Raw genomic sequence first — 14789 nt, forward strand, 5'->3', positions numbered from 1 at the left:
GAATTGTTACATCTGTATCCAGGTGGAATGCAAGCTTTGGGCCAACACCTTACAGGTTCAAGTCAGCGTCTGATCCAGAACTGTCTATGGACACTCCGCAACCTGTCAGATGCTGCGACTAAACAGGCACGTATTGCTTTACCCACTACTATAATGAATTCTCTTACAACCTCTACCAGCACCATTACACACCAGTCCTCCATGCAGCTGCCCACCTCACCATGATGCACATCAGTGCCCCTGTGAAGTAGTGACTTTATCACATTCTCTCCCTACATGGAGACTTCCCAGTCGGCCACTGTAAAAACCTAGTCTCACAAGTGCTGCTATTGTTCCTCAGCCTGCATTGATGGTGAGATTATGTAGATATGAGCACAGCTTACAGGGTGGTACAAAATTCACTTTCTGAGTACTCAAATTGTGAAGGGAAAGAAGGTAAAAGATGGTAAACATAATTTACTACAGCAGGACTCGTTTAACCAAGCACTTCAAGGAACTGTGTTCCTTGTTGAAAGTAATCAGCTTTATCACTCAAAATGTCTAGAACTAGGGCACGGCCTGCTATAAACCTGCTTGTTTGGGATAGGAGGATGTTTTGGCCATTGACTATGCTCTGGAGCTATATATAAATCATTATTAGTCATTAGTGAGTGCTCCTCAAACAATTCTACAATATACTGTATTTTATAAAGTGAAATGATTGTTCACATGTGGCCAATATATAGGTGCGTTCAGCCCAATTCAGCACAATATAAAGCATTGCAGCAATATAATAAAAAAATAAATATATATATACATATATATGTGATGAGTGACAACAGGTGCAATGGAGAGGCAAAAGCAAGACAACCCCCGAAAAAGGAAATAGTTCTTTCATGTGGTGTCCACAGACAATGGCTCTATCCTCATCCTTCCTGGCTGATTCTGTTCTAGTTTTGTGCTCTGCCAGTGTCCTTGTCACTACTGGCAGTATGAGGTGGTACCTTCACTCCAAGGTAGTCACCAGAGAACACCAGAATTGGCATGTCCGTTATTAGTGTTACGTTCATTTCAGAGATCAATCAATCAATCAATCAAATTGTATTTGTATAGCCCTTATTCACAAATCACAATTTGTCTCATAGGGCTTTAACACCTCAGAGAGAGCCACATGTGAGGGATCCCTCTCCCAGGACAGACAGAAGTGCAATAGATGCCACGTGTAGGAAAACATCTTCAAGATTAAAGTTTTTAGCAGCATTGATGAGATTAAACATCTTGAAGGATAACTTCAATATGATATGTCAAGAAGTCCAGCTGCAATCATAGCTTCTACAGGGGCGACACACACACACACACAGAAGCTACGACGGTGGGGGGGGGGGGGGGGGGGGCTATGCTATGTAGACTGACTGTGACGTCAATTCTGGTCGTAATCCCATTCGACGCACTCCACCGTAGAGTTTCTGACCACAACAAATCGCAGGAGTTGTTTTTTTCCAGAGTTTTTGGGACGGTTGACAAGCCAGATACCCAAATTAACGTGTAGAAGCACTACAAAAGTGGTTCAGTTCCATAAATGATGCCCAATCCCTCAACATAAAAGTAGTAAATTCTGGGTCCTTTTGTACTGGTGGAGTTGAAACCATGTGTGCTTAAACGGGCGGCTGTGGCTGAGGGCTAGAGTGGTCGTCCTCCAACCTGAAGGTCGGCGATTCGATCCCCAGTATGAACCATCTGCATGCCGAAGTGTCCTTGGGCAAGATGCCGAACCCTGAATGGCCCCCCATAGAATAACAAAAGTGCTGCTAGGAGATTCACTGTATGAATGTGTGTGTGAATGGGTGAATGTGAAACTTAATGTAAAAGCGCTTTGAGTGGTCATCAAGACTAGAAAAGCTCTATATAAATACAAATCCATTTACCATTTGACGGTTGATTGTGGGATTGATTACCGCATAGGAGTCTCCGACATTGTGATGTTTGTTGGTTCTTGTAGTGTAGAGGGGAATGATTCAAAGAAAGATTTATAGATATGTTGGCTATATTGAATTTTTATAGAATTTTTTGTCATTACAGTTTTTCACAATTGTTAACACACGTTTTTCAAAACAATAATGGCTGTCTTATAATTGCACACAGAAAACTGAAAACCTCACACACAAAATGCTAAACCTGACACTCCCTTTGCAAGATTACTCTTTGCCATCAAAGCTTTTAACTGTTTTCAAAATGGAACTCGTGTTTTCATTTGGTACACACAGCCATATTTTCAAATGACACACACACATACCATTCATTGATTACACACAACTAAGCATTTGCTGCACACTACCAAGCATTTACAGCACACTGAAGTGCAAAATTGAAAACACAATCATCGAAATGGAACAGACCATATGTATGACAATGACTCTGGAGAATGAGCCATTTCTCCTTTCGTAAAAAAAAATGTCTCAGTGTAGGCCTCCTTTTTTCATAGTCAAACATAAAACAGCACACAAATATGCAGCAAAAAAAGGTTCATGCTCAAACCATGGTTGAGCACATGGTCTACCACAGTGGCCCAAATCTCAGTAGAGATGACCATTCTCCTTCTTCTTTCTCCTCCTTCTTCTCCTTGTCCTCCTCTTCCTCTCCCTCCTCCTTCTTGTCCTCTTCTTCCTCCTCCTCTTACTTCTCTCTTTCCTCCTCCTCCTCTACCTCCTCCTCCTCATCCTCCTCTGCCCCCTCTTCCTCTCCCTCCTCCTTATTGTCCTACTCTTCTTCCTCTACCTTCTCCTCCTCCTCCTCCTCTCACTCTTACCCCTCTCCTTCTCTGGTTGTCGATATCTTCCAAATTCTCCATTGCTCATCAAACAAAACAGAGGCTCAAGGCACTTTTATGCTGCAGTCCTGATTGCAAATTGCCCAACAGACCTGAATTTTTAAAGATTTGAGTATTTGTGTGTTGTAGGTTGATGCTTTGAGATTTTACTTGAGAAGTGTGTGCAACAACTGAACATTGTGTGTAGTGTTTTGACAACAAGGGGATGTGTAATTGACATCAGAGTGTAAAGAAGGAAACTCAGAGTCTAACGCAGATAAGGGAGTGTGAAGTAGTGGCAAATTGGGTAGAGCGATTGGTACATGAAGTGAAGGTTGTGCAAATTGTTCAGAATTTTCCCTTTTTGTGTGTTAACAACTGAGAAAAACTGGAAGCGATGTATCGTCCTTCAGGATCAACTGTTGTGGATTAATGGGATTATTTTTCTTATTTCAAATTCTTGCTGAGAATACTTGATTGAATTGAGATTTGAGGTTATGTAATTCTGTATGTGATAAATTATTCTATTGAAGTGAGCATATGTTTGCCTTTAGTTTATTAAGACGGTTTACCATTTTTATACTTTTAGCCTGAGAGCGAATGCCCCGCACGTGTTAAATTGAGTGTCTTGTTGGTGTGACAGTACCTCTGTAAGAGTTTAATGTGTGTGTGTGATGTATACATCTTACTGACAATATATCTGTTGTTGTGCAATAGTAGGAGTAGATTTGACGTTGGCTAATTATTAATAATCATGAAATATGATTATTAAAATAACAATTATTTATTAAAAATAATTAAAAATTATAAAGCTATTAATTAAGAATAGTAAAACAATTAATTAGAAATGATACGGTTATCCATTAATAATAGTTAAAATAATTAATGAAAACAATAAAATTATCAAATAAGAATAATACAACCTGTAATCCTTGCTTATTGTCGCGGGGCACCACCCTGGTTACAGGGACCAACTAGTCAAACTATAGTTATCAGTCTCAAGTGATAAAAGTTAAATTAATAATCTCAATATTTTATATATAATAAACAATGAAGGGTGTTAAGTTCGAGCACAGGCTATAGTAATCCAGCTGTATTCACATACATATGCACAAATAATCACAGAAATACGAATACTTTAATTACAAAAGTATTTATTAAAAAGGGGAAATAAAGTTAATGTTATTTCAATGATTCTTCATTTAAAAAACTCCAATATTTCAAAGATGGCAACAACAGCAGCAGCACTCATCACAATTGTCACACATGTAATACTGAGTATCTGTGTGTGTGTGTGGTTGTGTGTGTCTGCCTGTCTGTGTGTGTGTAAGAAAGAGAAAGGGGAGTGGCTATGGCGTAATGACGAGGTCACGTGGTGACGTCGTCTGGCCGAATTCAAGGTGATGTTACATTCACGTACTTTCAAGATGGAGGTTACCTAAGTGAAGCCACGTTGCGAAAAGCAACGTCACTGACCTTAACACAGGGCATCTTTAAGACAAAGAGATTTCTTATCTCGTGGTTTTGGCGCTGAATGGCGTCGAGATGTATAAAGGCTCTTTAAATCTACATTTTTCCATGTAACATGAAATGTATAAATGTAGGTCGGGACGTGTGTAAAAACAGGTTTAGGAGAAAAGAGAGAGAGAGAGGGAGAGATAGAGAGATCAGGAAAGCTCTCAAAACATCGTCAGAGACAAACTTCCAGCGAAGCAGACAGTCCAGTTACGTGAGATTTATCTTTTAACAGATGTAAATCTCCGCACAATATCTCTGACGGTAACACGTAAAAAGGAAGCGCCGGCTCGTTACCGCGCGCTTCTCAAAACACAGTAGAACAAAGGAACCGGATGTGACGTCTCGGCCCGCCGTGTAGCACGGCTAAAAACAGATCAGCGATCTACAAACAAACACACTCAAATAAAATGACACGTAAGTATTTAAACTAGTCTCTGCCCAGACAATAAAGCCTCTTACTGTGACCTCCGCGGTGTTGCTTGTGCGTGGGGCGTGGGGCGTGGGTTTTCCGGAGGTCCAGTGAATCTGTCGTTAAACCTCAGGATGCGTGCTCGAACGGCGGATTCCTGGAAAACAAATCAGTGAAGTCCTGGCCTCTTAAGCGGTGCTCCGGTGGGTCTCGTGGTTGCAACGAGGTCAGCGCTGGGCCGAATAGAGCGAACTTCTCTTGCTCTTGGAACGGAATTCTGCTTCGTCTCTTCTCTGACGGGATTCTGCTTCGTCTCTTCTGCAGGGAATGAACAGCGGTGACGCAGCTGTGGATTTGGAAAGAAAGTCTCTGAGCTCGGCCAGCGAGCGAGTTCCTGTGCGCGGCCTTTTCAAGTTAAAACCAAAATAGTCTCTATCAAAGTAAGACGTCGACTGATTAAAGAAATAAAACAAAATGAAAATAAAACAAACGTCTGTAATTGCTCCCTAAAAATACCTCCGTTCCAAAACGATTTTTGTACATGTCAGCCAATCGTAGTGTCGGGGCTGCCCATTAGGGGGCGCTAGTCAGTTGTTTTGCCACGCCCATTCCTTAAAACCAATTGAATATCTTCAGGGGGGGGGGGGATTTTGCTAAACACATGTAGTTTGAGTGAGATAGAACCATTAACACTGAAGTTACAGCAATTTCGTGTTTCATGGCGAGTTGATGAACTTTGATGCCCCGCCATTAATATGGCGTTTGACGAAAAGTTACAGTTATCTTATGCCTTCATTATCAATGTCTTGAGACCCATTTGATAAAGTTTGACATGGTTGAGGTCAATGGATGAGGAGAAATGTATCCAAGTGTAAGACATGCAAAAAAAAAGACATTTCCTGTTGCCACCAGGGGGCGCTGTGATTTCAAGTCATGATTTCTGTGTAGATGTCATCAGGCCAGGACTCTTGTCTTACATGTCTAGTTTGGACTCGATTGGACCATGTATGTTCGAGATACAGATGCTCGTGTTTTGATGGCGTTTAATCAAACTTTGACGCCACGCCACGGTCACACGGTGTGACGAAAAAAAATTCCCTTGATTATTTTTCTCTCAATGTTGTTTTGATGACACTCATCTGAATTTGAAGTTGATCAGATGAAAGCTCTACGACAAGTACATAAAACAAAAAAAGTGGAATATGGCTAAAATGGACACTAAATTCAAAATGGCGGACTTCCTGTTGCTTTTTTTACAATGCTCCTTGAGTCTTTTTTTCATGACTGGTCACGATACACCTATGTCCCGATTTTGGTGAAGATCGAAGAAGGGAAAACCTAGGGGCTGGTTCCAGGGGGCGCTGTTGAGCCATTTTGCCACGCCCAAGTCAAATTTCTCCAGAATACAAAAATATCCGCAGACCTTGAATTTCCTGCAAAGTTTCACAACTTTTTGAGCATGTCTAGACCCTGAAAAAGCCCCCCAAAGGGAAATAATAATAACTAGGGCTACGTTGTAGCACTAACAGGCCCGAGCACAGGCAATTTCAAGTCTGTTGCGGTCGGGGAAGAGAGAACGTTCGATGACCAAGCGCTCGTCTCAGCGTTGCATGCATTTGCGCACTGCTGCAAGATAAACGCTTCACTTCCTGTAGCCAGCAGGTGGCGCTATGATTTTAAGTCATGGTGTCTTTGTTGATGTCATCAGGTCGCGCTTCTTGTCTTACATGTGTAGTTTGAACTCGATTGGACCAAATATGTCCAAGATACAGAAGCTTGTGTTTTGATGGCGTTTAGTCACATTTTGACGCCTCGCCACGGTCACACGGTGTGGCGAAAAATTGATCTTTCAATAACTTTAGATCTCCATCTTGTTGTGATGACACTCGTCTAAATTTTCAGTTGATCTGATGAAAGCTTGGAATATGGTCCAAATCGAAAATGGCGGGGTTCCTGTTGCGTTTTTCAAATTGCTCCGAGCGTGTTTTTTGTGCATCTGGTGATGATACACAACTGTCTTCAATTTCGTGAGGATCAGTGAATTCTAAATTGAAAGGTTCTGCTCTGGAAACAAAATGATTACATACTGATCACTATATCACTCTCCAGTATATACCAGGTATAATAAAACTAGTACTTTTCAAGAGCCCACAATAAGTTTGTCATGATTTTTTGACAACTGAATTAAATTTTTCTCTCACAGATTTTTGTCATCTGAAAATTCCCAAAAATACACTGATTGCATTTTATGATTTGTGTTAATTCCTTCTCTTTCTGGTTCCTTTGCGAAGGAGGGGTTAGATGGTCTGCTGCAGATATTAGTCACCCAGCTGGGATCAGATGACGTCAACATGTTGACCTGTGCAACTGGCATCCTGTCCAACCTCACCTGTAACAATTCACGCAACAAGGTAACCACAATTATGTTTGTATTATTAAACCATGGACTAATGCCGCTGACGTATTCTAGGAACAATCGTCACTTACTGTGTAATTTAAAAAAAGTTGTACAAGTACTTTGAGACCGCAAAACTACAGCTCATCATTAGAGGCGGCAGATGCATCAGTACTTTTACTGATTCTTTTACTATTCACCAACAATCAATTCTGAAGTAATGTGTAATCTGTGCTGACTAGAGAGTCCTCCTGTTCTGCTCTTAAAATAGGGGAACTACAGTGGCCACTATACTTTTCAAGCCCAAGATCACTTTAATTCCAAACATTTTCTGTTAAAGGTTGAATTTACGAGCATAAATATACACAAAGAAGGGTAGTTGTGCAACTTTACCTTTTCAATGCACAATATTCACATTAATATCTTTCATATCTGATATATAATAGCATTCATATCTGTTTAATGCACAATATTTAGCTTCAGTTCAATAATATGTTCTTCAGAGTAGCTGCTACTGCAGCACAATATTATTACATATAGGTTTTGACTTGAATATGGCAATAAATATGACTATTTCCTTGTATAAAAGTAGTTTTGTGTATTCAGATAAATACAAAAAAATATAAAAATATAAAAGGGTTGCAACCATAAATTAACAAACCAACATTTAAACTCAGGTGAAAGATAATTTTCTCTGTTTATTCTGCAGTAAACCACAATGTTTATCTGTGTATGACAATACACTGAGGAAGACTGCAGGTGAAACCCCCTAATGGGCAAACAACACTTACTTTCAAAGTAAAAGCACTCCAGCACTTCACTTTCTAAACCCATGTATTTCTTCTTGGGCTTTGATTATTATTGACAGGTGCACGTCTTTATACCATAGGGTTAATTTAGTACATAATCCAACTCGTATTCAAGAAAATGCAGTAGATAAACCTGCAGCTCCACGTGTGAACAACAGACAACCGACACAAAGCTCATCTGCGGCCAAACCTCAGCCTGTGAGTCCAGAGAGTTCAGGATTGACAGTGAAGGTTTTAGAGATGGACCGGTAGATCGCGATAGACGGGTTGGCGAACACTGGTTTAGACAGTTGACTCACTAACGTATTCTTTTGTTGAGCTGGGATGTTTAGCCAACAATTGTCTGGGGCTCATGTGAAATAGTGTTCGTAAATAAAGTTATCAGTGTATTTGATACAGATAACACACCCAACATGCATCTGTTTGTACTTCTTTTCACTTTTTGATTTCTTTATCACTTCAGAGCACTTTAAGTTCAACATTACGCAAGACTTACACTCACCTTAACTTGAAGTTACTTGTCATTACTAACCTTTAAAAAATGTCTCCATCTTTTAAGGTAATGATTTATGTTCAACTAACCTCAGCTTTCCCTTTTCATCTCATAAGGACTTTATCGTTTTGAAACACACACACACACAGGCCCATTTAAATATAGTTGTCTTCCCACTAATCCATATTTTCTTACATTGATTTATGTGCCACCCATGCCATGAAGAAATCTTCACAGCACTTCTGCTGCATTTCACATAAGAGGTTGTTTACTTATTTTTCTTCTTATCTCTCAGACTCTCGTGACTCAGTATGGCGGTGTGGAAGCACTGATCCATGCTGTGCTCCGAGCAGGGGAGAAGGAGGACGTTGCTGAGCCGGCGGTCTGTGCCCTGCGTCACCTCACATCCCGACACCAAGATGCAGAGCTGGCCCAGAATGCAGTGCGTCTGCACTATGGTATCCCTGCTGTCGTCAAGTTGCTGGGGCAGCCACACTACTGGCCTGTAGTAAAGGTAAGGAAGGCAGTCGTGTGTATTCTAATATGCATCGGAGTGTTTGAAGAAAAGGAAAAAAGGAAAGGCAAATATTTTATAGGCCAAAAAGCCAGAAAGCACTCACAGACAGGCATTTTCACGCACCACACCATAAAATCACATCCCTCATCAATGTCCACTCCCAGAACACCTCGGTTACGGCAATAACCACTAGCATGCTTTGTGCCTCGATAGACAAGCTTCCGGGCCCCTTACGTGCTTATTTATCCCTTCTTACGTGCTTGCGTGCCTCGCCCAATTTTTCTAACTAGACAGTAAAGCACAGCGAGCCTCACGCAGCCCGCAAGGCTGTGATTGGTCTGCTAACTAAATCCTTTCCGGAGTCGCACTTCCGGTTTCATGCCACATAATACCGCCAGAGCGTTTGGCAGAAGCGATCCAAAAGTATGTCCACTTGTATAACCCGTCACTGACTGGCTGATTTGTCCGCCAGAAAAAGACTATGAGAAGCCACCGTGGCGATGTAAATAAACAGTCGACGAAGAAGGCGTCTCTAACCATCTTCAACAAAAAACTTTACTCCGCCTAGTGTTCTGGCGGGGAATTGGTTTGTAACACGCGCAGTGGTTTGAGAAGCATGAATGACAACGAGTCCTTCGACACAGCTGCGTGAAAAGCCGCAGACACAGTTGCAGAAGCAAGCACCGGCCTTTACTGAGTCTTTGAAACAACAGACTGATCATTTCACTTTACCATCTCGTACCTGCTAAGGTGTTTCAGCTGTATTTTCTTGTCTCCATTGTAGGGCTGCTTAGTTTCTAAAACTGAAAGAAAAATGGACATAAAAAACAGCCTACCTTCTAGTCCATGAACTTAACCACTCGGCCAAAACAACTTGGGGGAGGATTCGGAATTTGTCCTCATTGATTCAGTTGAGCATAACCTGCATGTTCTTAAATTGTGAAAAGATTCAAGAGTTTATTGTCATGTAAAGCAACTTGTATAGGTAATCTGATGAATTGATCCCAACAATCAAAATGTTGGAAGGCAGCTATGCTTACCACTATACCACCAACACCACAAAATCCTCATAGTCTGGCTGCCAGAATGGGAGAAATGTGGGAAAAATTTAAAGAGAAAATAAGCTGAACAGAATCCAAATAGGGGAAGAAAATAGACAGTTGAACTAAAAGTTGTTTAACACATAAAACAGAGAATTGAACACTTCTCCTGATCCTCCATCGGCATAGGGGCGAGTAGATATGACTAAATAATAATTTTTGGGTGAACTGTTCCTTTAATAAACAGAATATTAACAACAACATTCATAATAATATTGATAATAAAATAATTGTTGTCGTTATCTGGATCATGCAAAAAGAGCGACAGAAACTAAGTTTGCATACTCTTAAATCCTAAATTGCAGATTAGCTAGTTTTTTCATCAATTAGGTGCCTCAAGTCTCCAAATCTAGCATGTTACTATTATGGTTACACTCTTACTGTGGAAACATCCTTGGTTTTCATGCTAACATCAGAGTTCAAAATACAGTGGATCCTAATGTGAAACAGCACAAGCACCCAGTCATAATGCTACCATTTAGCTCAGTGTCTGAGGAAAGCCAAACTCTTCCACCCAATTTGGTCAAGTTAGGTCCTCAGACCTTTAGAAGTTTGGTTTCACCTGCAGTCTTCCTCAGTGTTCCATCACTGTTTAACCAACAATACCAAACCAGAAAAGATAGCCACAGCTAAAAGGTCTATATAAGTTCATGTAGAATATCGGTTAATTGAACTTGTTATATGGAAGACAAAATCTCAAATCTGTGGAAACACCCTTGATTTGATCCTGATTGTAAGGACAGGACGAGGTGAGCTATCGTCATTGTATAGTATCCCAATGGGCAGAGATCAAACACCACTATGGGAAGTCCTAAAAACACAGGAGTTGCAGTCTCACTGAGTTCACTGATTAAAAACCAAGAGCACTGGTATGTTCTGTGCGCAATAAAAGCTATTTAGAGGCCATTCATAAGTTAACTGTTGTATCAGGGAGAGTGTGGCCTAGGGGATAGAGCGGGTGCTCTGCAACAAGAAGGTTGCCGGTTTGAATCCCACTCTATCCCATCTGCATGCCTAAGTGTCCTTGGCAAGATACTGAACCCCTAAATGGCCCCTCATAAATGCTGAGTGTTCTAAAAATGTAAGTCGCTTTGGATAAAAGTGTCAGCTAAATGACATGTAATGTAATCATAATGGGGTTGTTGTTTGTGTGTTTTAAAAAAACAAGAGCCAGTCCAAGCTAATCACGTTTCACATTGAACTGTCGTTGTTTAACTCTTTGTTTATTCTCCTGCTGGCTATGTTCATGTTCCTTTTTTTTTTTGATCCTGAACTACATCTCCAGTACTCCTGTTTATATGTGCTGTTGAAATGTTAAAATAGAATCGAGAATAATTCCAAGATATTTAAAATCAGACAGTATCTCCTAACAAAGATATCAGGTTGGTGAATCTGTTTGGATTTCCCAAACAGTCCTTTTATGCTTCAGACCTGATGGGCAGACATGAACAGATGACCCACCCTGCTCCACCTACCAGCAAACTGCTTGTGTCTGCAAAACAAGTAGGAGAGCAAGTCAAGCAGGCAGACAAGAAGGAGTAGTCATCACACAACACATCCCTTTTTTACACCAAAATTCATAATTTATTAATCATTTATACTGCATGTGGGTTTGAGAACAGGTAAATTCGATAAAAAAGGACAATTGACTCCATTCACATTACATGACTAAAATCGAAAGAAACAATTTGGGGATCACTATCTTGCACAAGGACACTTCAAGCAGGTGGATTGAAAGAGCTCGGAATCGAGCCACTGACCTCTTAAAGCGTGTTGCCATTGAAGTGGGATTAGATTGGGAACTGATAAACACACACACGCGCACACACACAAACATATTCCTCCCACTCAGTCAGACAGCCGTGCCGACCAATATATTAAGGAAGTGAGGTATTGATGTTTAATGATGTGCAATAGAGAAATAGAGAATGTGACTTTCTAAAGGAACTTTATAGAGAGAGGTGGAGAGATGGGTGGAAGAGAGAGAGAAACAGTGAGGGAAACCAGACGTTTTGCTCCTTCATAATGTTTAAAATGTTTTTAAAAACCCCAGATGTCATGTCATGAACCATACAATTTTCAGCCCTATGATTATTTTTCCATCTTCAGTTTAAACTTCACATATTCAATACACGGATCAGAAAATTGATTTAATTTCACAGTAGCAGCATAAATGTCAAAGTTTTTGTTCAGGTATCACATTTTACATTTTACATTTTACATTTAGCTGACACTTTATCCAAAGTGACTTACAATAAGTGCACTCAACCATCATCAATCAATCAATCAAATTGTATTTGTATAGCCCATATTCACAAATTACAATTCGTCTCATAGGGCTTTAACATGGTGTGACATCCTCTGTCCTTAACCCTCAGCAAGAGAAAGGAAAAACTACTAAAAACCCTTTAAACAGGTAAAAATACGTAGAAACCTCAGAGAGAGCCACATGTGAGGGATCCCTCTCCCAGGACGGACAGAAGTGCAATAGATGCCACGTGTAGGAAAACAACATCAGGATTAAAGTTTTTAGCAGCATTGATGAGGGTAAACATTTTGAAGGATAACTTCAATACTATATGTCAAGCCAGCAAGATCATGATCCATCATCCAGATCGGATCCACTAAAGTCCACAGTCATTGTCCACTGCCGCTTATTAAAATCCATCACCAGGCGCCGCCTCGGTCGTGGTCCACCACCATTATATGATGCCAACGCGACAGAGGATCTGCCATTACCACTACGATTAGCCCGCACGACATAGAATCTGCAATACTGGATCCACCATTTGGACCTCTGATGCTCGCTCCACAAACGTAATCCATGGTGCGGCCACAGAGGCCCTGGATCTGCGGGCGATAAAGCAAAGGGACTCGGGGAAGGGGTCAAGTCAGTAACATGTACTGATGAGATATGACTTACTTCAATGTTATAGGAATGGAAAAGAGGAAGCAGAAGCTGGAAAGAGAAGCTCCTTGTGTCGTGTGTCATAAATTCCCTTTGTGTCTTAGCGTCATCAGGGGTTTTTGCCTTGTAATCAATGATACAATGAAACAGGCTGTACATGAGGCTAAACTGAGGCTCAGGATAAATCTGACAGGCTACTGGAAAACCATGTGGCCCACTCAGTAGATCAGCCATCAATACCTCTATGCCTTTTTAAACTAAACGCTTCCTATTTTAGAACATAGGACAAGTAACGTTCTGCCGCACTAATAAGATCTAACTATAAGCTTTATCAAAAAGGAAAGTTTTGAGCCTACTCTTAAACGAACAGATGGTACAAACCCAGAACAACAAGAATCAAGAAAATACAATTTCTTCAGAAAAGCAAAACTACAAAGTGCCATTTAAGTGCAACTAAATTGTCAGTTTAAAATGATATTCAAGGTACAGTCAGAAGAGGTGTGTTTTTAGTTTGCACAGGATGATGTGTAAGCTTTCTGATGCCCGGATGTCCAAGGGGAGCTCATTCAACCATTTAGGAGCCAGGACAGCAAACAGTCGGGATCTTGAAGAGTGATTAGCTCGCAGTGAAGGAGCAACTACTGATTGGCAGATGTAGAGCAGAGTGAATGGGCTTAGGTGTAACGTTTGACTATGTCCTGTCCTACCACATATAACAATATCATTTTCAATGGACTCATAAACTCTCACAGATGACACCATTCCTGCAGCTTCCAAACACATTTACAACAATTTCACTCCCCGTATAAGCACAGGATTGGAGCCAAACGTTATTAAATAACTTTGTTGTTTGGAATTATGGCATCATTGGACTGCTGCAGCTGTTTATCCAAAAGTCACAATTTAGTTTTTGATATATTAGTGTCACTACCAGTGTCCAACATCACAGAACATGTATGCAACAATGTGTATCCACTGATTTAACTGAGACATGTTTTCAGCGAATATCCATTAACAAAGAAGATTGAGAAATGAGAATTACGATGAGAGAAGTATGTTACTAGTAAGATTTAGTTTATGAGAATATTTGGTCCTAAAAACAAGGCTGTGCACCAATAGGCTTCACATAAACCCATTCTCATCATGAGTGCAATTGAAATTTACATTTCAAGAATATTCACAGTGTGCCGTTTTTATGAATGCTGTTCCCCACATCAGTAAAATTGCAAATATGTGCAGGTTTATAGACTTTGCATGTGCTTGAAATGTAAGATCTGAACTTTTCTGAACACTTTGCTGGTGTAGCAGTGATTCAGCCCATATGCTGGGAGAGGAACCAGCTGTCTCCTGGGCAGCAAGTGAGCATTCCCTCCATAGAAAACGGTTTGATCTTTTCCCTCTCTTCCCTGTGCTTCCATTTGATATAAAGCATCACATACTGGTTGGTAAACATGAGTGCAGATTGCTGGGGTTCCAAACAGGAGGTAGCACTGCCGTTTGGAGGACCACATCCAATAATGCCTTAAAAGCTGACCCACATACAGTGTGGAACATCCTGTTGAGAAAGCTCTTTGATCCTTCTTCTTTCCTCAGGCCACAGTTGGTTTGATCCGGAACCTGGCACTGTGCCCAGCCAATCAAGCGCCAATGAGGGAGGCAGGTGCTATTCCTCGATTGGTCAACCTGCTACTGAAGGCTCACCAGGACACGCAGAGACACGCCTCCTCGACACAGCAGACATACCAGGTCTGGAGCCACACACACCAACACACACACACACACACACACACACACACACACACACACACACACACACACACACACACACACACACACACACACGCATACGGGTATA

General features: G+C 40.9%; 1 protein-coding gene across 1 annotated transcript in view; it reads left to right on the forward strand.

Annotated features, from left to right (window-relative positions):
* Positions 1-14789, forward strand: part of LOC133970350 (junction plakoglobin-like) — a 115414-nt gene that overhangs the window by 72458 nt on the left and 28167 nt on the right. The window contains exons 8-11 of the mRNA XM_062407133.1: positions 23-126; positions 7004-7123; positions 8705-8923; positions 14528-14680. Of these exons, the coding sequence (XP_062263117.1) occupies positions 23-126; positions 7004-7123; positions 8705-8923; positions 14528-14680 (596 nt within the window). The remainder of the gene's footprint in view (positions 1-22; positions 127-7003; positions 7124-8704; positions 8924-14527; positions 14681-14789) is intronic.

This window comes from Platichthys flesus, chromosome 16 (genome assembly GCF_949316205.1).
Source record: "Platichthys flesus chromosome 16, fPlaFle2.1, whole genome shotgun sequence".
NCBI classification, from domain to species: domain Eukaryota; kingdom Metazoa; phylum Chordata; class Actinopteri; order Pleuronectiformes; family Pleuronectidae; genus Platichthys; species Platichthys flesus.